At 39.0% G+C, this 24,683-nt stretch overlaps 1 protein-coding gene across 2 annotated transcripts in view; it reads right to left on the reverse strand.

Moving 5' to 3' along the window:
• Positions 1-1,589, reverse strand: part of nfic (nuclear factor I/C) — a 103,170-nt gene extending 101,581 nt beyond the window's left edge. For both annotated transcript variants that reach the window (XM_084087542.1, XM_084087544.1), the window contains exon 1: positions 950-1,589. In XM_084087542.1, coding sequence (XP_083943668.1) covers positions 950-952 — 3 coding nt within the window. In that variant the 5' untranslated portion in view covers positions 953-1,589. The remainder of the gene's footprint in view (positions 1-949) is intronic.
• Between the last annotated feature and the right edge of the window lie 23,094 nt (positions 1,590-24,683).

A 24,683-nucleotide genomic window follows, 5' to 3' on the forward strand; every position in this document is an offset into this window, starting at 1 on the left:
GCCTACGCACAAATTAACAGGTAACAGCAGTGACTAAGATAGCTATTAAGTCTGTTGTTGAATGTCTTCCCTTGAAGGGAAAGTCTACCCTTACAAAATAGCAGTACCATAGCCTATTTTAAAAGATGTATTGAACTTTGATATATAAGCCTAAAATAGTACTGAAATTCATGTAGCATTGCATACTTGCATAATCAATTACTTGCAAGCATATGCCTAAAAACATGGAACGGCAACATAGCACTTGTAAAAGTGTATCAAACTAAGTGTTACTGTTCTGTAAACAACCAACCCGGGTCAAATCAATTTTTGGCACTGTCTCGTGAAGCATGTTTACTTTGTTTTATTTAAAGGTTAAGTTTGCAACTGCCACGCGAACATGACAAGTAACTGCAGTTTCTAGCACTTTCTGAAACAATGCCGAACTCCCGGTTGGGACTTCGGCGCACTAACTGAGACTTCTGCCGTGGAGGGAGCGCCTCTGTCGGCGTAGATGTCAAATTCATGCCGGCGAGCCTGCGGCCATTTTCTGCTGTGCAAACTCGAATGCTGGGCATCTGCCTCTACTGGCTTTAAACTTAAACTTGGCCTTCGGGGTCCCGTGGTTAACACACACACACACGCATTTTTTTCTTCGGCTGTCACAAAACAAATAACTTTCATTACAGGAGAAAAGCCCAATCGCAGGGTAGCTATCTAAACCATTGCACGTCTCAATTGCGAAAATAACGCGCCAGCATTTTAAGCCTTTCCCACAAAACCTCGTTTGGCCGAAAACCAACGAGAAAAGGAGTAACCGGCTGGCAAGAGAGGAAGCAGAGGGAAAACCGAAACACGGCGCCTGTGTGTTGATGATGATCTCATTTGACTTTAAGAGTGCACAACTCGTGATCTCCTTCGTCTTTTGGAGCAACGACATAATAATGATGAAAGTGATTTGTTAACGTACCATTTCGAAGCGAAACTGCCAACCTCCCCCCCAAAAAGTTACAGCTTCGAGGTTTTCGTAGTTCTGCAGTTCAACGCTTGGTCATCTCGTCGGGTGCTTTTATAACTCCGTATCCATTTATCTTCGCAAAGAAGTAATCCGTGCTCTTCGGATGGGAGAAATAAACCCGGACACTGACCATATACAAAACGTCCCACGCGAAGTCTTCGAGCCTCGTCCAATCGGAAATCCTCGTTATAAGGTACAGAAGGACAAAATAAAGGATTTACAGTAATGCACGGCTTGCTGCAGTGCACTGGCTGAAGGTGCTGGCTGTTGTTTTGGTCGTGTATCTTTAATTTACAGTGCTGAAACGTCGGTCTCATAGCTTTGCAGCATTGCACATGCAGCACGCATAGATGTCCTTATGTATAGAGAGGAATCAATGTCTCGTTTGTTCTTTTGTTTCTTACAACACGAATGGCAACACAGACGCTGTTCTGAGCTCCATACACACATCTTACGGTCCTCGCGGAGAAGGAATTGATGAAATACGGGGGTGGCGTGAGTGTGTGTGTGTGTCAGTGTGTGTGTGTGTGTGTGTGTGTGCAGTGGAGCAACTCACTCAGGAGAACTGCACTTGATGGCGTAGTTTATATGTGTAGGCTATATGCTACTTTATTTATGGGTCAGTGGCGTGACAATTTTTGTCATAAGTTATTCAGAAATATATTGTAATGTAATGCACGAAATGACTGCAATACATCCATCAATGCATACATTATGAGCATGCATGTCTTCAAATTCTGTTCAGGTCAAATTGAGTAGGCTAATTCAAAAAAAAAAAAAAAAAAAATTACTGTGGAGATGCATGACCGAAAAAATTAATTACATTTGTAAAGTAAACACATAATGAAAAACCTTAAAATTGTTTGGGGGAAAAAAACATCCTAAGTTAATTATAACTAAATTATATAGCCTACACTCAAGTGTATAGGTTCAAGTTGGCTACTCTTTACTTGATGGTTAAAAAATTAGAACATTTTATAAAAATAGCTTATAAGCTAATAGCTTAAATAAAATAAAATACATATAACTTAGTAACTTGTATAACTTAAGATATCCTTATTTATAATTGGCCACATGGTGCAAGGCTAAGAATGTTAAACCAATGATGACAGAACAAACACAAAGTGCTCAAATAACTTCAAAACTTGATTGTAGAGTTGTGCCAACCCTGTCGCCAAGATAAACAATAGCTAGGCCTATCAATAAAAATAAAAAAATCTGTCTCAGTGTGCGTGCGTAAAGCGCGCGAGTGCATTTGTTTTGTGTGGACATCTCTTTGGGCGTGTGTCTTAACTTTATATGAAAAAGAACAAAATCATTATTCTCAAATGTATTTGCTTTGAACGAGTTAAACTGAACAAGGTTCACTACAACCTTTGGCATGGTACCATATTGCCAGTAGGCCTATCCCTTGAAATTGCGTTTTAAGTCATAGTGCTCAGTCAAAAAGGGTGCACGTGACTCTTACTCCCATGTCCCATCTCAAAGGATTACAAGACACCTTGGGCATTTAGAGCATAAATAAACTAAAAGACAGGTAGGCCTAGGAAAGATGAGTGGTATTTTATATGTAATTTACGATTTAGGCTTGCATGCAGAAATAAAATTCTAAGCTTGTCATTCTTGGCTCCGGCCGATAGTGTCCGATGAGGAAATCGAGAGGTTAAACATTTGGCTTTAGAGTTCAGGGAGCTGTTGCAGCTTTTTCCAAGGAAGAAGAAAATCAAGACTGAAACTTCGACAACGTTAAATGTTCTATTAAAGGTTTCTCTTTGAGCACTGCACAGGTAGGCCACATTTTGTGTGTATGTTTATGAAAAAGCACAAAGGCGTAAAACCGCGAGTTCATTAAACCTTTATGCCAGCAACATATTTGCTTATCCTTCCCGTCATTTGACAGGCTTTTTTGAGAAATAGCCTATCTGAGTGAAGATTATATATATATATATATGTGTGTGTGTGTGTGTGTGTGAGAGAGAGAAATTACATTTATGTAGATAAAAATTAAAAAGTCACAGTGGGTCAATATGAAAGTATTGGTCAGTAAATATCAATGTTTTTGTGTCTTTATTAAAATAATTAATATGATTAAAAAGGACATTTATTTACTTGTTATAAAGACGCGATTTTTAAATGCTAGGCTATTGTTTGCCCTAATTAATATTCTGAAGCATAATTTACTAAAATTAAGAATGAAGCTTCATTTGTATAACTTTCCTATAGGCGCAAACTTTCAAACCCACGTAAATTCAGATATGAAAACAAATATCTGTGTAGTCTACATGAGATTACGTAGCCTAATTTTAACTTCAAGCGTTTATTTTTATACTATTTTAACACAAGTTAAATAGTAGGCTATGGTATAATTTCCTATGCTGTTACCATACTTATTTATAAAATACATTAATAAAATATATTAATATACAATATATTAATAAAATACACTTTATTTTACTTTTAGCCTACTTATTCCTTAACTGAAATAACATTTCGGCCGCATGACTGGAACTATAAATAAATTAACTTAAATATGCTATATATGCTACTTATATAAGCTGTTTAATTGAACATGTTAAAAGTTAACTATTTTAAAGAATCTAAATAAGTTTTTCCCTTTTAAAACAAGACTCCAAAATCCACATGTCCTCGTGTATTTGTTGGCAACTTTGAAAGCAGTCGCGTATTTTGGGTCGCTTCATTCCCCCATGCGCTTTTGTTTCACCCACTAAACTTCTGAGTAAAAAAAACTGCTCCACTCTATGAAAACAAACAGATTTTGTCTTAAATATTTTCACTTTGTTTATAGATCTGAATGACATTTTGGCTAACAGAAAAACATTTCGGTGCTGATCTCCCGAAGACTGCGTAATTTACAATCTAGTCTTATATTTACGCACGCATGCACGCACGCAATGCAATAGGCTATATTGTTATACTAGAGCACTTAATTTCTAGTTCTAACTTTATAAGGTATGGTCAGAAAACACAAGGCACATGTACAGGCTTTCAAACAGAGACAAACACACATCCCACACACAAAATCTTAAAAAGTAAAAATAAAAAACTTGACACAAATTGACTCTTCATTTTTTACTGTCAAACCTGAAAGTACCTGTCTTTTTAATCCAGAGAAGAGTGTTACAAAGCACAAATGACCACCACAGCAGGGCAGATATCAGGTTTGCTGAGTAAACTGCCCACAGGGGCAAAATCATCTCTTCAAAGTGAATCATGTCTTAGGTAACAATAAGTGACAGTGTAATGCTCCTATTTACAACAAGAACGTATAATGTAATTATATTCTAATTCAATGCAAGAGTGGCAATTTTATTATTTGCATCTAAACAAGTAAATGTATAAGTCCACCAATATGTCAGATGCCAATGTAATTTTTACTGAGATCACAAATGACAGATTTCCATATATACAATAACGTTTAGAATGAGAATATGACATTTGCATTCTCCTCTAAATGGGTGATTCAATATAAAAATACCTATGTATAATATGTGAACTGTGTTTTGGCATATTGTTGTAGGACAGGTAGAGCTGGCTTGGACACGTCATTAGAGAAACACTAAGTGAAAAAAGGACTCAACCAATTCTCTATCCTCGTTTTCGGTTTGTAGGAGAAATCATAAAGTAAACATTCAGAAATTCCAGTTAAATGAACTGCACAGGTTTGTTGTGTTGATATGTGAGAGTTGATAGATCATATGTCATCTAAACCATCTCATAAAATGTTTGGTCTGTTTTTAGTCTCTTAACTCACCCAAGCAAGCATGTAAGATCTAATCTCTAAAAAAAAACAGCCTGCAGGCAAGTAATCATTCTGACTCATAAAAGTGGACATCCTCGAGAGGGCAGACCAAAAACGGTTGTGATATTATTTTGTGGAAAACATTCCAAAGCTCAAAGGCAGATCTATACCAAAAATTATATTTAGCTATATCCTTATTATTGTGATTGACCTGATTCTGTTGGGTAGATTTATGGTATTTAACTAATACATACAAGTCACATATAATTTTTCTGTGAGTGATATAGCCAACCCAAGAAATTATAAATTGCTCCTTTTTATTTAAAAAATAAATAAATAAATAGATTACTACGTGATGTCATTTTGGCTATGTGTAGAGCTAGAAGAGTTTGTACAGATGAGGTCTCTAGTGTACAAAGACTGTACAGTGAGTACTAGGTAGGCTATCAACTATCTCTATCAAGTGTTCAGTGAATAAAACAGTGCCATACTCCTACTAGTGGTGAGATGGAAATACTGCAGTGTACCATGAATAAAGTGTGGATTTGTTAAAGCCTGAAGATGCTTACAATGGTTTTATTTCTTTTTAAAGTAATACCAGTCTAAAATACATCTAATGACTGGTTAATTTCCTGTTTAACTGCTGTTTAAGTGCCTTGCAGATCTAGTATGTCATATATATTTGTATTTTGTTCCCCCTTCTCAAATGGCATCATGGTAGTTGCAGTAAAGACTCTTAAGCACATGTGGACTTTGCCTTGTTGTGGCCGTTTCTGTCATGAAATCACATGTGGATGTAATACATGATTGGCCTGCTCCACAGAGACGCATATATACTGCCCTAGGCAAATTCGAGTCTCCAATACAGCTTCATTTTTCCAAACTACTGCAAAATGAGAGGGGGAGGGGGAAACGTCTGGAAACTCTCTCTCTCTCAAGACACAGATCCAAGGCATGCAGTCCATTGCCAAGACTTTGCACCTTCTTCTCAAAGAGGAACAACTTTTCCTTCACTGCTCTTGCCATCTGAATGCTTAAGTGCAAATTGTGCTTAATTTTCCCATTTTGGATCATTTGTGGTGCTATATTAACTTTAGGCGTAAGCCAAGCAATTCTATATAAAAAAAAAAACAAGTGGTTCAAATCAAGTCAGCCTCTCTCTCAGTGCACATTTTAATAAACGGTACAATTTCAGGGTGCAAATGAGGGGAGAAAATTTTTTAATGGTGTCATATAAGTATATATTCTTTTAACACATACCCTATATTAAACAAAATTTCTGTAGCCTCGATTTAGTGCTCTAAATAAAAGCTTGCCAACAGATATCGTGAGGTGTAACATTAAAGTGTAAATGAAGCAGTCAGTCAAATTAACATTATTTAGTAAATGGATTTCCACTCTAATCAAAAATTACATAACAAACACGATCAATGTAGCAATTTTAAATAAAAAAGATCTTGTGTTATAGCTTTTGTGGCCAGGCCGCCGCCATCTTGCAGACGTAGTACTTAAACATTCGACGTCACAGGGTTGGTTGGCTTCGTTGGATTAATAAAGATCATTATAATTTAAATTCTGGTCTTTGATTTTTCTGCTTAGTTACTTTAATCATGACTAGTAATAGAGTGGTGCAGGGATGAAGCATTTTTGTAGGCCTAAACCTGTAAACGAGTTAGCATTTTAGCACTTCTGGTTCCATCGTCCAAAAGTTGATAGTTTTTTTTTTTAAAGGGATTTTGGTTAAATGCCTGAAATAAGGTCTGTGGTTAACACAACCTCAAGACACCAAAATACATCAGTATTACCCCACTCATAATTATTTTAAACTTACGTGTCTTGAAAAAGGCGGTTGCTAAGTGGCTAAATAGGACTACAGAGGCTGTCGAGGAGAGTAAACGTCATCAGCTGAACAGTTTAGCTGCTTTTACAGCCTCTTTGTGCTTATAATTGCGCTCTTTCCCTGAAAGTTTGAGTTAGAATAGTTTGTAAATGTTTTTTAGAGAAAAACTGAAAGAGTTGTTGGCACTTACTGGTGGTAACGTCGAGGGACCGTGGTAGTTCTTTCATAGCATACCTTTAGCTTTTTAATTCTGGCGATTGTATTTAGGCTTCAAAATTAAAAAAGTTGTGTTCGTTTGTGAAAATGATCTTGATGGACAAAAAGTATCATTAACTTTTGTTGGTCACAGAGCTTAATTTTTGCGATAATCCAAAAGCCAATGGAAAATCCTATCGGGTATTTGTCGAGGGAACCAGTGTGATGCTCCGGGTTGACCTATACATTTACATCATCCCTGCAGCACTTTATAGATAAACTCATAACACATATCACCAAGCAATTGACCAATAGAGGGCTCCAGTGCTATTTGTAAGGCAATTCCGAGCCCTGAAGACAATACCGTGAATGTGAATATTTAAATTTAAGGCAAAAACAAAACAAAAGGTAAGCAGGTATCTGTATTAATTTCAGCATCAGTAGCAGAGGCGCTTCACATTCGTATTGGACAGTACATCGACAAAATGTAAGAATCATCATTATTTGCACAAATATATCACAAAAACTTCTTTAAAACAAATACAATCTGAAAGTGCAAGACATCCATAAGTCGGCTTGAAACGGATGTTGCGATAGTCTTTTCTTCCCTATATTGTGACGTATATCCGAGTGAAATGGCTTCTCAAACAATAACAAATGTAGGGCGGGACTTGATTTTGTCTATTGGGAACTGCTTGGATTGTTATCGTTTGCTGTTGCTGTGATGTCATGTGAGTGACAGGTTGTCCCGCCCTCACGCCAGTGAACACGTCATCAGAGAAGAGAAGAGATGTCGCTGCTGCAGAGGGAAGAATTGAAATAAAATAAAAGATGAATCATTTATAATAAATACTGCAATAATCCATAAAAACAAGAATTGTCCATTTTCTTATGTAATTCCATTCACACTAGTTTTTATAAAGTTGAGAATGAGATAACAACCAATGTTCAGATAGTTTACTCATTTCACAGCAAAGCCCAACATACGAACAACAAAAGTAATCAATGATGTACCACAAAGCCGATGGCAAAACCTCCAGTATTAATTGACAGAGCTAACACATGGATCCATAATACAGAAGATGCTCCCATGATGACATGATTCATGGTTCATGGAGCAGCCATGAACAAGACAGTCTGATGCTGAGAAAAGAGCTTTGCTCAGCATCAAATATCCACCATTTGCATAATGTTTGAAATGAATCACCGAATCCTCTGCGGGACTCCACTAATGGCTATTAGAAAATGATTACACCGCAGTAATTTGCCAGTGATTATGCTGTGATAAGCTAATGACCCGGCACCCTGCAGCAGAGTCCAAGAACTCTAATTACATGCAGATTAGTTAGCACATGTCAAGACCTTAGGTCAAGTGCACATATTCTACAGCAAAGCAGCTATCACTAATGATCTCTTCGTTAATTGAATGATACATTACATTTAAAAGAGATTAGCTGCTGACATTTGAGTCTTGAAAATGGCTTGGTATGGGAGTCAGAATAAAACTGACAGTTATAGGATTTGAAATTAACATTCAAGTTTTCCAAGTTTTACTGCCCTAGTGAAAAAAAACCTATACCAATATATGCCTATATTTCACACCAAGTATTCTACAAATCCATTAACATATTTACTGACATATCGCTTGAGACTTACTGATATAATTATTGTAATTAAACTTTATTTGGTGTACTTTTTTATTGCACAATGCACATTTCTTAATATTAAACCTGTGTTTTAATATCACTGTTAGGTAGGATATAAGATCACTGTATATCACTAAATGCTAGATATTTAAAGTGTACCTAAAGTATACTTCCAATAGTTCCACTTTAGCACAATCAAGCATACTTAAGTATATCTTTAGTTGGACCTCAGCACTTCTTCCAATTAACTAAAGTGCATCATTATTAGCAAAATTAGTTGTTCCAATTTAGCATATTTTAAGTGTATCCATTTAGTACCAAAAGTACAATTTCAGGGTATTTATATTGAGTAGCCAACATAAATATGTAAATGTATTTGTATACTTATCATAAAATAAATGTATTTCAAATACATTTTGGTATATTAATTTTTCACTATAGGGTGGATAAAGAGATAAGTTAAAACAAACATGCATTTTTGTCTGAGACTATAGGTTTAAGCTTGGTCTGTGAAACCTGGCATGAGTGTTTTAATTTAGTCTGGCCTATAATAGCATGTGTAGTATATTATGTATTTACATACTTTGTTAAGATGCTTAAAGGGTTAGATCACAACGCGTTGGAGAAAAAAAGTCACACGTTTGGAATGACACGAGGGTGAGTAAATGATGACAGAATTTTCATTTTGGGTGAACTATAAGCATATTTAACATCTCCTTTAAAGATTATGTACTAGAGTATGCAGTATGCAAAACCCTCTGGGAAAACTACTAAGATGTTATGATAGCATTGCACAAGCTAAAAATTAGCTAACTGGCTAACTTTTGAAATGAGCTATTTGACTTCAAATAAAATACATAAAGAGAAAACTCTAGTCCTGATTGGCCGTCTGAGTTCAAGTAGCACCTACTCAATTCTATTAAAATGTAAATTATTATTATGACCTAACAGCTTCACGTCACACAAAATTCTGTTCAGTTGTGGTTAAGGTTCAATCATGGAAAACAAAAAAAACAACAAAAAATAAAGCAATATGAGATGTTTGACCCTTAACAGATGTGTATCTGTGGTGTTGTGCTTTATCCCAACTGAATCATTTTCATGTGCTTTGTATTTCAGTTTTGGACACACCTCAAAGCTTAATTCCATTTTCTAACACAGATAAACAATGTTACATGCCGCATGTTTACAGAACTACAAAGATGATGCATGAGGTTTGGCCTGAAGCGGCAGTGTTTAGGAGTTGGGACACTGTCCAGTTACTGGGTGCCTTGGCTAGAGTAGACTGGTTGGATTTGTTCTGAATAAAAACAAAAGAGTTAAGTGTGACAACCCTAAATAAAAAATTATGAAAAGTACCTTTAGTGCAGACATAGAGTATTAAAGCAACACAGGATAAAATAATACATAGGCTATTGGTGAAAAGTATTGCATAGGTAAAATCTTTTTCGCCTTTAAACAATTAATTATTTAACTTAACCTAAGACTAGTTATTTAAGTAAGTTTGCCATCGTACAACAAACATATTTTCTCCATTCTCTGAATAACTATCTGGAGAAATATATAGCTAGCATAACTACACCAGACGAACGAAAAAGCGAAGCGTTGTCTCCCCCTTGTGGTGACATGTAATATTTCAGCCTAAACAGAATTATATATAGGCCTTTTTCTATTAAGATGTTTTCATAAATGTGTTAAAGATGAGGCTGATGTAACAAATGAGTTGATCAGATAAAAAAGTTGTATTTGAGAACCCTACAAATGATTAGGGTTGTGACAACCATAAAGACATGTGTCCCCTAGTGTTAATATTAGTGGTAGACTTGTATGGATTTTCAGTGTTTGATTCTTAACCTTCATACTGTACAGTTCAAAGTATCAAAATTGTATGATCTGCATATTGAATCAAGTAGATAGTATGGGTAGTGGGTACTAAAGCAAAGCATTTAAAGGGATGACCAAAGGCTGAGAGAGTATAGACACAACATCGCATGCAGCTGTCTGAAGATCCCCTCTCACAGATGGTGTCAGGATTATACTGGACGACTGGCATGCAAATGCAAAACAAAATATTTTCCTTTTTTAAGGTGGTGGATTATCCGGGGGCCAAAAGATTGCTTTTTCAGTGCCTCTGCTCTGCAGTTCATTAAGAGATGAGCACTAAAGCTTTAAGATCCACTTGGCATGACAGGAAATGTTTAATTGTGAGGCATTAAGACTTCATTTAGTTGCTCTACAGTTTCAGCAGTTACAGTTCTACTCATAAGTTTACATACCCCCTACAGAATGTGCATTATGATCCGGAATTATATGGTAAATTACTTATTTTGTCTTCAGGAGAAACATGTAAATGTCTAATGTAGCTTCTGAAGGGTAGTGCTAAATTAATAAATAAGGAGGAAAAATAATGTTCACCTCCCAGGTATTGTGTTGCTGCGTTGAGCGTCAGTGAACGTTTTCATCTTTTGTAATAGTTGTATATGAGTCACTCAATTGTTCTGTGTGAAAAGATGGATCTCAAAGTCATACAGTCACTAAAGGGTTCAAATATGCAGACGATGCTAGAAAACCAAAGAATGTGCAGGACATGGAGGATTTTTCTGAAGAACAGTGGTTCACTATTAACTGGTTCATATGTGAAATTCAGTTATTTTGTCTTGTGAATTATATGTAAAGATCTTTTAAGTGATGAAAACAGCTATTCAAGACAGCATATAAAACATGATTCCTCTTATTTTGTTAATATTATCTTGCGTATTCTGCGAAGGGTTTGTAAATTTATGAGCAGAACTGAGCTGTCAAAACGAGCTGTATTAATAGGATAGACCAACAATAAAAAAATCTGTGTTCATTTACTCACACTCATGTCATTCTAAACATGTATGATTTGCACACACATTACAGCATATTCAAAGCATACAAATGAGATCTGAGAGCTAGTGGAGAAGATGATTCATGAATAATGACTTTTTGTAATTTGTATAAGAGCTCGACAGCTCCTTTGATTATTTTTCTTGTGTTAATTAATTCAATAATATAGGTTTGGAGCAACATGATATTGAGTAAATGATACATTTAATTTTGGGTGAGCTATTTCTTTAATTGTAATAAAATTGTTAGGTGCAACATTACCGGTACTGCTAGTAGTCAATAATAGCAATAAGAAAGAAAAAAGTATCGTGGTATTTCCATGTTTTTTGATGCAGTATTGTGGTTATACCGTGGTATTCTATGAATTAATTTTGATTATGGTGTAAATATATGAATATGGCAATCATTCACTGCCATAACATATATTGAAGTATCATTGTATTGGCATTGTCTTGGTTAAGTATGGTAACCCTCGTTCCCTGAAGGAGGGCACGGAGACGTACGTCGTGACCGACGAATAGGATTCTCGCTAGAGAGGCCAATCTACTTAGAGTGAAACTAAACGAGCGAATGCACATTGGCGTGCAATCATTTGCATCAGCTGTTAAGCCACGCAGCGCGGGTATATAATAAACAGAAGGTGTGATTGCACTTCAGTTTTTTGCTGAGGAGCCGAGCCGATGAGCTAGCTGCCCCGGCGAGACGCAGCAGATGTGGTGACAAGACGTATGTCTCTGTTCCCTCCTTCAGGGAACGAGGGTTACCATACGTAACCGAGACGTTCCCTATCAGTCAGTCACTCTCGACGTACGCCGTGACCGACGAATAGGAATCCCTACCAAAGCGCCACAGCTGCTGACCCCATCCAGCGCCCTGTGTGAGCCTCTTGCCTCTTCTTGCCTGGAAGGACGATACGAGAGGGCTTACACAGAGTGTCTCTGTCACTGTTGTTCCGTGATAACCCATACAGTGAGATTATTGGATAATCCTGGGAAAGCATGCCCTTTCTGTTAGGAAGGAGAACGCTGCGGAACCCACATTCTTCCCCGAAGGAGTTATGTGGAGATATACAAATGGACTAACCCGAAGGTTGTACTGCATATGAAATACTGGATGACTTAGCCCAAGGGAAAGACACAGGCTTCCGTTTAGGAGCAGCCGTGGAAGAAATACACATATGGGATCCCCGCAGGGTCACACATATGGGACCCAGCCTAGACCCGGTTCTCAAGGATTCAACGGATAAAGGCCTGGCGCCGGACGCTCCGCCACGTCCGGGCCGAGGGTGTTGGAGGACTCAACAGGTTTTTCACACTGGAGTAATAAGGGTGCACAGTAGGGTGCGGCAAGCCGACAGAGCCGGGCCTCTCAGTGCTTCTACCCATTTAGGGTGAGAACACAGGAGGAGACTGGCTCTACATGTAGGCTATAATATCTAGTGAACGTGTTAGGTGTCGCCCAGCCCACAGCTCTACAGTTATCTGTTAGCGAGGAGCCACATGCCAGGATGCAACGCCTCTCATGGAGTGAGCATGCAACCTGAGCGGGCAGGGCACACTTTGTGCTTGGTAAGCCAAGGCGATGACATCCACTATCCTGTGGGCCATCCTCTGCTTGGAGACAGCCTTTCCCTTCTGCTGGCCTCCGTAACAGACAAAGAGAGGGTCTGAGGTCCAGAGACTTCTGTCCACGTACAGACGCAGAGCGCGAACGGGACAGAGCAAAGCCAGGGCTGGGTCTGCCTCCTCCAGGGGCAGCGCTTGCAGGTTCACCACCTGATCCCTGAAGGGAGTGGTAGGAACCTTGGGCACATAGCCAGGCCGGGGTCTCAGTACAACATGGTTGTCACCCGGCCCGAACTCTAGGCACGATTCGTCGACCGAAAATGCAGGTCCCTTACCCTCTTGATAGAGGCCAGTGCAACCAGCAGCAAAGTCTTCATGGAGAGAAGCTTTGAGTCTGCTGATTGCAAATGCTCAAAGGGAGCATCCTGGTGTGCTCAAAGCACCAGGGAAAAGTCCCAAGAGGGTATGGAGGGGGGTCGAGGAGGATTTAACCGTCTTGCCCCCCTAAGGAACCTGACGACCAGGTCGTGCTTTCCAACTGTTTTGCCATCTATGTGGTCGTGATATGCTGAAATAGCGGCAGCATGTACTTTGAGGGTGGAGGGAGACAGCCTTCGCTCTGCAAGAAGGAAAGCACAGACCCTATCGAACATCTTCAGGGGTCCTCTCGGCAAGAAGAACACCACTCGACAAACAGGTTCCACTTCAAGGCGTACGCACGTCTCGTAGATGGCACCCGCGCTGAAGTGATGGTGTTAAGTACCTCTGGGGTAAGTCACCTAGAACCTCTGCGTCCAATCCAGGGACCACACATGGAGTTTCCAGAAGTCTCTGAGTCAGAAGGTCCTTCCTCAGAAGAATGGACCAGGGAGTGACTGTCATGAGGAGCATGAGTTCTGGGAACCAGGTCCGGATGGGCCAATAGGGAGCCACCAGAAAGACATGCTCCTCGTACTTCCTGACTTTGCACTGGGTCTGTGCAAGTAGGCTCACTGGGGGAAACGCATATTTGCGGAGGCCCCAGGGGAAGCTGTGTGCCAGTGCGTCCGTGCCGAGTGTTCCCTCGGTCAGGGAGTAAAACAGCTGGCAATGGGAGGTCTCTGAGGAGGCAAACAGGTCTACCTGAGCCTCCCCGAACTTTCTCCAGATCAGCTGAACCACCTGGAGGTGGAGTCGCCATTCTCCCGGGAGCACAGCTTGTGATAGCTCGTCGGCCAAATGGTTGAGCACACCGGGGACATACATGGCGCAAAGCAACCTCAGATGTTTCTGACTCCAGAGGAGGAGATGGTGGGTGAGTTGCGACATGCGACGAGAGCGTAGACCACCTTGTCGGTTGATGTACGCAATGGTCGCAGTGTTGTCTATACGGACCAGCACATCCCTGCCTTGTAGCGGCCTTTTTAAGCGGCTCAGAGCAAGACATACTGCTAGCAACTCAAGGCAGTTGATGTGCCAATGCAATTGAGGGCCCGTCCACAGACCTGACACTGCATGCCCATTGTAAGTGGCACCCCAGTCAGTGGCAGAGGCATCTGTGAACACCACAGCATGCCTGGACACCTGTTCCAAGGGCACTCCAGCCCGCAGGAACGAGGGGTCTGACCACAGGCTGAAGGTCTGGCGGCACGCCGGTGTGATTGTCATCCGGTGAGTGCCGTGATGCCACGCCCATCTTGGGACTTGGCCGTGAAGCCAGTGCTGAAGCGGTCTCACCGCTGCTGCTGCTGCCATATACCCCAGGAGCCTCTGAAAATATTTCAGTGGGACCGCCGTCTTGCCTTTGAACGTCTTCAAGCAGTTCAGCAACGACTGAGCGTGTTCCTCTGTGAGGTGCGCTGTCTGTGCGACCGAATCCAACTCCATACTGAGAAAAGATCTCCTCTGCACGGGGGAGAGTTTTGCTCTTTTCCTAGTTGACCTGAAGACCCAATTGGCTGAGGTGCCTGAGCACGAGGTCCCTGTGTTCACATAACTGATCTGGAGAGTGTGCCAGTATGTTACCAGCCGTAAAAAAAGCCTTTCGGCGCTCTCACGGCACACCTTGCCAGCTGTAAAAACAGCATTTTTCTTTTTGCTCAAAAAACAAAAAAATAGAGAGAGAGAGAAGAATTCGACCATGCTGCCGCGCCGTATCGCCCGCACCAGACTGGAGAGGTCCCATTGAGAGCTTGCAGGGCTCCAGACTAACTTTTTTTACTAGGAGTGCTGTAGCCCCTGACTGAAAATTTTAGGAGCGCAAGCAGAAAATTTAGGGGCACACCTTAAATCAGCTTGCAATGCAATTATTCAAATTTCCCCCAAAATAACTGCAATACTGACAAATTCTTTAATAATAAATAGACTTAACGTACATATATTACAATGTGCAGTTTTATTTTAAGTTCACAGGGCTCCAGACTAACATTTGAGGGCAGCAGCACCGGAGCCACTGAGTTCTACAGATCTGGTAACACTGGGGCTGACAATAAAGCACTAAGCTTAATTTAGGGTGTAGATAAAATTAACTTTAATTATTATCATTCATAATGTCTTAATATTAATTAAAAAGCAAAACGAGTGAAAAAAATTTATGATATTAGGGAGTGAAATAACCAATAACATCCTACTGTTTACAATGGTAATTTATTATTATATATTTTTTTTTAAATAAGTGTTTAAATAAGAGTTTTCCTACATCTTAATTTTTTTAGTTTTAGGACAATCTTTGAAGGATGAAGAAAAAATGTGTTGGTCATCACATTAAAAATAACAAGATATTACAAGATATAACAAGATATTATAGTTTTGAAGTGCTGGAAAAAGATAGTGTAGTACTTGTAAGCGTTTGACTATTTCTGTCACAATACCATAGTTATGGTTAGAGTTACTACATTAGCCTAAATCCATGGTGAATGTTGCTGATTTGTGGACTGAAAGCCTTCTATAAGTGTTTCTCCTGGTTTCCACGTCAGCGCTGTTTGATCTGATATCTATAGTTTATAACAGAGAACTCTGCACCAAATCGGAATGTTTCTCACTGGATCTCGCAGCGATGATGTTATTAATTCTGTGGCGAATTCAAGCAAAAAGCTGAAGTGCAATCGCACCTGCTGCTCACTTTATACCCGCGCTGCGTGGCTGAACAGCTAATGCAAATGATTGCACACCAATGTGCATTGGCTCGTTTAGTTTCACTCAAAGTAGATTGGCCTCTCTAGCGAGATTCCTATTCGTCGGTCACAACGTACGCAGAGAGAGACCGACTGATAGGGAACTGATACTATTATTGTACCATTGTACAGCCACAGGTTCATCTACACCTGTACACCCAAAGTCATATATCACATGATCCCAAATACAGTAAATGGCTAAAGAAACGTGTAAATGTCCGAGGGATTCACCCTCCCACCTCAGCCGGTACTGACTGATGCATCTGTGAGGCCTGTTAGTGTGTCTCCTCTCCTCAATGACCATTCTCTCTAATTTTAGCCTCTCTGCTCTCTCTAGTGCTGGGAATGATTCATGTCAGTTTCCAGACGTCTGAAGTCACGGGCTGGAACCACAACCCCCATGCTGTCCCACTCTCATGCTGTAGAAAATCACTACGGGGGAAAGATTCATGGGCTCTGGTACAAATTTTGCCATCCTCTCTGTTTTGAGTTACCATCAAACTCTGCTGTTTAATGGGGTTTGGCGGTACAACCCTGAGGCGTACTTCCTGTTAAGTCTAAAGTGTTACGCATGCTGGTATTCGCAATTCATGTCATGCTGATGTAAGCCTGACCATGTGTGTCACTACACCGTCACAATGCTGGATGTCAAGCATGGCAGCAAAAAAAGGTTCTGCTTAATAAGAAAATCTAATAACTGATACATTTACTGCACCAAATTGAGTATTTAAATGATTTTAACATTTTCCACAACTTGGTAGGTTATCAACAAAGCAATTAAGCCAGAAATATACAAAAATCAATTGATTTTTTGAATTCTTAAAGAGATTGTTCACCAAATTATTTTTGAAAAAAAATCATTTAGTAAAAATAATTAAAGTTGTTCCAAACTTATGCATTTCTTTATCTGAGCAACACAAACAACGATATTTTTTGGGAAAAAAAATATTATAGATTTTTTTGTCCATGCAATTAAAGTCAGTCGGGTCCAATCCTGTTTTGACTTTCAAGACATTTTTTTTTAAAAACCACCTTCTTTGTGTTCCACATAAGAAAGATTTGGAACAACATGAAGGAGAGTAAATTATGACAATTTTTTTAATTTTTGATGAACAACAATCCCTTTAAGCCACAAGAAAACCTCTAGTGTGCCCAGAGACCAAATGGCCCTGCCCAACAAAAATCTGAGATTGTTCTAATAGCGTGTGCTCTTTAAAACCCAAAAGTTTGATTTACCCTGAGCTTTCAAAAACCCCATTAGCCAAACCTAATCTCCTCTGCACAATTTAGGCCCTACTTTAGGAAATCCCAAATTCTGAGGAGATGTTTCTTTGATTAAGTTTTCTCCCCTCCCTCTTATTTGGGAATCAGATTTGACCGTATTCAAACAATCTTCGGTTTCTGAGCTACAGTATAGTGAATAAAATGAATGTTTGTGAGCTGCAAAGTGCCACACACACACACCTGATCATTTAAGAAACCCACAGGTTTACATGTCACACATAAATCTACATATATATATATTCTTGTTTCCAAGAAGACCTCCAGCACTGAAGTTACCATGAAAAGGGAGTCTATAGAGGAGCTAAGCAAACATAAACACCTCCACCCACACGTAAAATGCAAAAAACAAGATGAATTGCGATCACTTTGAAAACATTTTTGCTTCTCTCTGTTGTAAGTTGATTTTCATTTTCCGCTTGTCAGATGTGATTTCAAAAGGTTGTGGCTACAACAGCACAACATGTGTAACCCACCCACATGTCTTGAGCTGGGCACTTCTGAGTCAAAAAACATCACCAAGTTGCATATGAATTCAACACTTTATATGCATTACACCTGATATAATCTTAACAACAAACCTAATGCAACTGCATAATGCATTGAAGATGCATGGAAGAAATAAATAGCTTGCTAGAATGTATAACCATACCATATAAAGGTCTAAAGAACAGCAGATTTTTTTTAAGTTAAATTAAACAAATTATGAAAAAAACTCTGAAAGTTTTGGGGTATGTATGGAACCGAACGAGTGAAGCTTACAAGAAGGATCAAAGCATGAAGTGAATGAGTAAGAACATGTGTGAAACACCGGCTCCGAGAGCAAGGCCATTTCTCAAACTGGGCTTGACAAACAATCAAAGCCCTTCATTTGTGATTAGTTATTAGTAAAGGCTCATAGCAAATGTTAATTGCCAAGTTAATTTAAACAAAAGTATGGGTGGCTAACGCAGTAAAGAGTGAAAAGGAGGGAGGACAGAGAGGAAGAAAGAAAGCAAGAGGAGGATAAAGGGTGGGCAATCACTTTTGTTATAACAGAGACGAAACAGGGAACAGAATCAATCCATTATCGATGAATAAATAAGCAAAACCGAACACTTGAACACTGAGCAAACAAAGAGCGTTCCAACAGAAACTGGCTGAGAGAAGAAAAGAGCTCTCCAACTCTGGAGAACACGTTAGGATAAGCTAAAACACAAAGCATGTGAAATAAAACACGTGGACGGAACTTCATGTGCTAATGATAATGTGAAACTAACAAAATCAGCCCATGTAGAACAGGAGCTGTACATATTGTGATATTCAAATGATATTCAAAGCATTCTGCTCCAAAACAGCTTGATTTTATGCCACATGTCATTTTGGAATCATTACAACAAAGCACTGTGGACAGTTATATGAGGTAAGTTAAAGAAAAAGAAAAAATGAAAAAGAAAAAATGAGCTTGTTTTTCACAATAAAAAGAGAGAGATGTTAAAGACCATCAAATTATATCTATTATATCTAAAAAGTCAAATTATATCTATATCTATTTTATTTATTTATTTAAATAAAATATGTTATTGCACATAAAATCTCAAATTATCAAATATATGAAATATGTTTTAATTTATTCATTCAAATTAGGTAAAATACATTTTTAAGTCAGTAAATTTTCTACAATGTCAACGAATTTTAGAAGAAGAAAACATTCCCAGAAACTGCGTCTAGATCACAAAAGCTTCCTCTCAACAACATATTTCCAAAGTCATCTGAGGTCACCTGCTCATCACACAACAAATAACACGTCAGACTCCTCAAACAATTACTCTGCTGCCAATTATGTCATGACTGGTAAACAAAAGAGATACATATATGCAAAACCTGCAACAGGTTGAACATGTTGAAGTAGGTTAGCTTGAAGTTTCTTTAAAGTAGGTAAAATAATAACACTCACCATCCACCAGGTCTTGGCTGTCATATCATAACACAGCTGCCATTTCACGGCATTCTCTGCCGCGTTGCCACTCGTGTGTGTGATGCTGGGGAGCTCCATAAAGAGAGACAGATACAGGAAGTGAAAGAGAGAGAGAAAAGGAGATGTGGATGTTCTTAGAGCAGTCCCAAATTCAGCCAAACAGGAGAAACAAGAGGAACAGAAGTGCAAATCCTCCTCAGCTGCCTCTTTCTTGCTCTCATCTTTACCTCCCTGTGTGGCACAGAGAGAGACTGGACAGTTTAGAGGGACAGAGAGAGAGAGAGAGAGCATGAGGGTGAGACCTAAAGGATTAAGATTTCGACAACAGTTCCCACTCAAGAGTCCACACTCTTTAAGCAGAACATGCATACACCCAGACCACATCACCACCACCACCGGCTGCTAGACAGACCAGCTAATGCCAGCTGTGTTAACAGTCACACACTCACACAAAACCACACTGTTTTGGTTTTATAAAGCACATGTATGAAGAAATTGGGAGTTGATGCCAAAAATCGTATGAGGATAGAGAGAACATACGTAGTGTGCAGCGTTCAAACATGCTATTTTCTTACAAGCACAGCTCACACACACAATTGAACAACAAAAAGTCAATCCTACGTCGAGACCTGGCCACAATGATGTCATCCAACATCAACAGACTTTTTTTTTTTTTTTTTTTTGACCTTGTTAAATCATGAGTTTCCTATCTGTATGGCTGTGTATTGGAGTCGAGTTGCAGAAGCCCCGTATTCATGCAGTAGTGAATCTCCAGCTTTGAGACCACACAGCTGGCAACCAGAGCACTGATTCTGTCCTCTTCATCATCTTTGATTCACACAGACCTGAATAGAAAACATTTCTGGGAGAAGAAATTAAATTTTTTTCTTGCAAGAATGTGGAAATTAAAATGTTTTTTTCCCACCACCTCCATCAACCACATGGCAATGAGAAGTCTGGCCCTTGCTTGGCCACAGGAGTGCTGAGTGAGTGTGGGGGACATGTGGGCAGTGTTTGTTTGGTTTACTTGCTTTTTCTTTTCCTTTTTTTAATTTTGGAATTTTTGTTTTTATCATGCATCAAAGGACTAAGTGTCAAAAGCCCCCTTTAATTAAACATATTACTAGCCACCCTATTTTTCATAAAAGAGCGGGCGTGGCCATTTTTAACCTTAATATGAATGACTTCCGGTGTTGTTCGCTTCCATTACCTATAGGAGCTAATGAATCGGATGTCTCGAACATTTTTTTTTAAAATTGCTTACTTCTGCGTTGCAAAATAAAGTGGTTAGACCTATTACTATACAAGTAGAAATCTCGTAATTACTGTTACGAGATTTCAACTTGTCAAAAGCATCCACGTCCTCATAGAGATTAGGCTTGTTTGAGATGAGCAAAATCTGCGCAGAATCGATCACCGGTGATCAGCGCGAGATGCATGCCGGTTAGAAATGTGTCCGAGTGCGGTCCGCCTTGCTCTGATGTCATGCTGACGTATGTCAAAAATTTCTCGCGAGCGCAAGGCGCACCTGTCGGATTCTGAAGTCGAGCGCAGTTGCTCTCCACTGACTGCGCTGATCAAAAGCATGATGGGAAACGACTTGCTGACGACACAGCTTGATGTTCATTGGTTTAAACAACCGTGATGTATTGTTCTCTTTTAAAATGTTTGATTTTAAAACTCTGATATCATGTTTTATATACGTTATGTGGTAATATTCCCAAACTATCTCAGTGCGATCTCTATGGGTTATGCAATGTAATTTTTATTTAAAAAAAAAAAAAAAACACATGTCTGTATTAAAGAAAAAAGACTGATAAACATGTATTTGGAATGGAATTAAATAAGTAGGCTACTTTGGGTGTCTTGTTCATTATATTTATTTTCATATAAAAGCAACAGAACTTAAATTCCATCCAATTTATTAGCAACACTGGGCACGAGCATGAATCCCGTGAATCCCGCGATATCCGTCTTTGATCTCGCAGGTGTCAGATCCACTGCGAGAAGAGAGAACTGTCCGGCTTGCCTGCGCTTTTTTCACTCCTCCTCTCACTGCAGCCGCCTACTCTCGCGTACATTTCAGGCGAGGCAAGGCGCATCTCAAACAAGCCTGTTGTAATTACAATAGAGTGGTGAAGGTATGACATCACTTTGTAGGCCATAACGCGGAAGCGATTTAGCATTTTAGCACTTCCGGTTCCATCATCCCGGGTTTTTAAATGAGGTTTTGATTGAATTGCTAAAATAAGGTCTGTGGTGAACACAAGCTCAAGACACTTACATGTTTTATTCTACAACATAAAATACATCAATACCCCACTCTTGATTTTTTTAAGCTGTTACGTGGCTTGAAAAAGCTGGTTGCTAACAAGTGGCTAAATAAAATGGGACTACAGAGGCTGTCGGGGAGAGTAAACGTCATCAGCTGAACAGTTTAGCTCAGTCTGCTCTTACAGTCTCTTTGTGCTTATATTTGATATTCTAACTCAAACATTCTGGGAAAATGTTTTTAGATAAAAACTGAAAGAGTTGTTGGCACTTACTGGTGGTGACTTCGAAGTCGTGGGACCGTGGTGTAGTAGCCTACCTATAGCTTTTTACTTCTGGCATAGGCGTAATTTGCGGGTGGGACATGTCCCCACCACTTTTTGCCAGGGTCGATATTGTCCCCACCACTTTTTGCCAGGGTCGATATTGTCCCCACCACTTTTTAAAACATCTCGCGGCACGGATGTATGAATACAAATAAATAAAACATCTCCAGTTAACTAGCACAGCATTTATTTCGTTCGTTTGTTAAATAAGAGGCGTTCTAGCGCTGAAATGTGTTGTTTTTTAAATCAAGTGATCAAAGTGCTCGTTGCCGCTGCGATCAGTTGCGGATACAGTTCTCTTGCGGCTCGGACGCGTGCTTCTATCCCTTGCGGAGACTCTCTATTCGTTCCGGAATGTGGATTACAACCCAGAGTCTCTGACATGCTTGGCAAAAGTTTTACCACTGGACGATTAAAGTTCACAAGTAAAATAGTCGGATATGTATTTATTCACGTGAAAATTCTCGGCACTGACAACATTAGATCTCATTAAACGATCAGTTAAACCCAATGTGCTATTTAAATCGATTGCTGGACATCGTAATGTTATTGTAGCCTACATATATTGTACATACATATCTGATTTAGCATTGTATTAGCAATAGTGTTTCCATAGAAACGCATGATTCTAGTCAGAGGAAGCGAACATCACGAATCGTATCTCGAAATTACAGTAGTAGGCTAGCCTAATTACCACATAGCGCAGCATATGACTAAATTTAGTTCTATAACAGTACATAGATAAAAATACAAGAAAAAAACATCAAGAGAAATCTAAAATATGTAGGTGACTGCAAAAATATTATGGTACAAGTATAGAAAAAATGTAAATAATTAAAAATATCCTTCAAATTAATTTAGTTTAGAAGTTGCAACCAATACAATTAAAAAATATTTATTTAAATATTTTCATTTAAAAATGAATCAACACCGTTCTGCATAGATGTTTAAAATAGATTTATTTTATTAAAGTAGATTTATTAATTAAAAACCTTTTACATATTTTTAAAAGTACAGCAAGACGCGTGTGTAGTAAGCCAGAATGGGAAATCCGTTTACTGTTGGCGATTAGGCAAGGTGAGACGAATCCAGATCATATTGTCATTGATTTTAATGGGTTATATATTTGCTTTTTGACACAATAGTTTGTGTCCAGTGTAGACAGGGTGTTACATTTGCAAATATATATATAAGCAATATAGCCTATGACAGGAGCAAGAATGCTGGTAGTCGGGAGATTGAAAGCAATCCCAGCCATGCTGATATTCAAATAGATTTTATACAACAATATTTTTATTCAAAATATTGAGTAACTTATATATAAGGCTGTCACTGAATTGCCAGTTACTTTGTCTATTTTTTATCCATCAAAGACAATTGTTCCAAGTCACAACAGAATGGTTTCACGTCACCCAACAACACAAATGTATCAGTTTTTCTGAACAAATCGGTTGAGTGAATGAATCAATGACTCACCCATAAAGACTTAGACTTAGATAAAGTTTTGTCAAGTAAATGAATCAGCTGAATGAATAATTTACTTAATGACTCATTCATAAAGGTCAGTTACACCTACTGCCGTAAAGATGTAACCTGAAAAGAGTCAGAAAAATACCCATCACTAATGAACAGACTGAGAGTCTGCCTGGAACGCACAAACAGACAAGCGGAGTGAAATAAACACTAAAAACTCCCAGTTCTGTTGGAATCAATTCACACTCCAGAAATGCTGCTTGTTCAATCAAATTTGAGAACTAACTACTGAATAATAATATATACTGTATTCTTTATCTTTGAGTCTGAAAAATGGGAAAGTCAGAACAACAAATAACTTGTTTTTATAGAAGCTTGTTGGCCTCCAAAGTACATAGTAATACTACTGACTTATATTCCAGCCATGGAGAGGGCTGTTGGCCAACCACAATTTTGTAAGGACAGGATATTGGGTCAGACACTTCAACTCACATCCAGCATGCAGGAGAAAACAAAGCTCTCTGTGATGCTAAAACGAACCACATGAACCATACTCACTCTTTGACTTTAGAAAAGGGCATGACAATAGACAAAGAGCAAACCTCAGACAAGAATGTCATTTTGACTAACCTAAATGATAGTGTGAACCGCTAGTCACTGCATCAGATTTGGCTAAATGCTGATGTTGTTTGTGCATTGCTGTCATTAATGACTTGGCCCTGCTTGTTTACAAATGATCTGTCATGGCACATCAGCCTCTACTACGTGGTCATGGCAAATGAGGCCTGTGGGAAATGAATCATGGCTGACACCAAAAAAGCAGCACTGAAAGTCAGAACAGCAGCTGATTCTTGGCGAATTCTAATCCAGTTCCAACAGGTTCAAGCAGGCCTCCATCCCAGCTGGGGGCTGGAAACCTCACTCATGTACATTCCTTGGTCATCCACAATGATTCGTGATCTATCCTTATTCTGACAATAATCACATGCTCTTTGCCAGTAACCTTTTCCTCTCTCTAATTGCCTTCTCTTAAAGGTTTTTCATGATTTTTGAAGGAGAGTGTGTGGTGAAACTGCAGAGTCACTCTGCAAGGACGCATCAAATGCCCACATATTCCCCTTCTGAGACAAAAAGCCTTTAGAAAGGATTTTTGAAGGAGAGGATATGAGCAAACGTGTAAAGTCCATATTATAGTGTATTTCTGTATTTGTTTTCTGTCAGACAACCTTAAAGTTGGCATGAAAAGAAAGTTGTGATAGTCTTTTCTTCCCTATTGTGATGTATATTTCTTAAACAAGAAAAACTGTAGGGTAGAACTTGATTTTGTCTATCGGGAATTGATTGGATCA

Source organism: Abramis brama, assembly GCF_963993115.1.
Source record: "Abramis brama genome assembly, chromosome: 16".
NCBI classification, from domain to species: Eukaryota; Metazoa; Chordata; class Actinopteri; order Cypriniformes; family Leuciscidae; genus Abramis; species Abramis brama.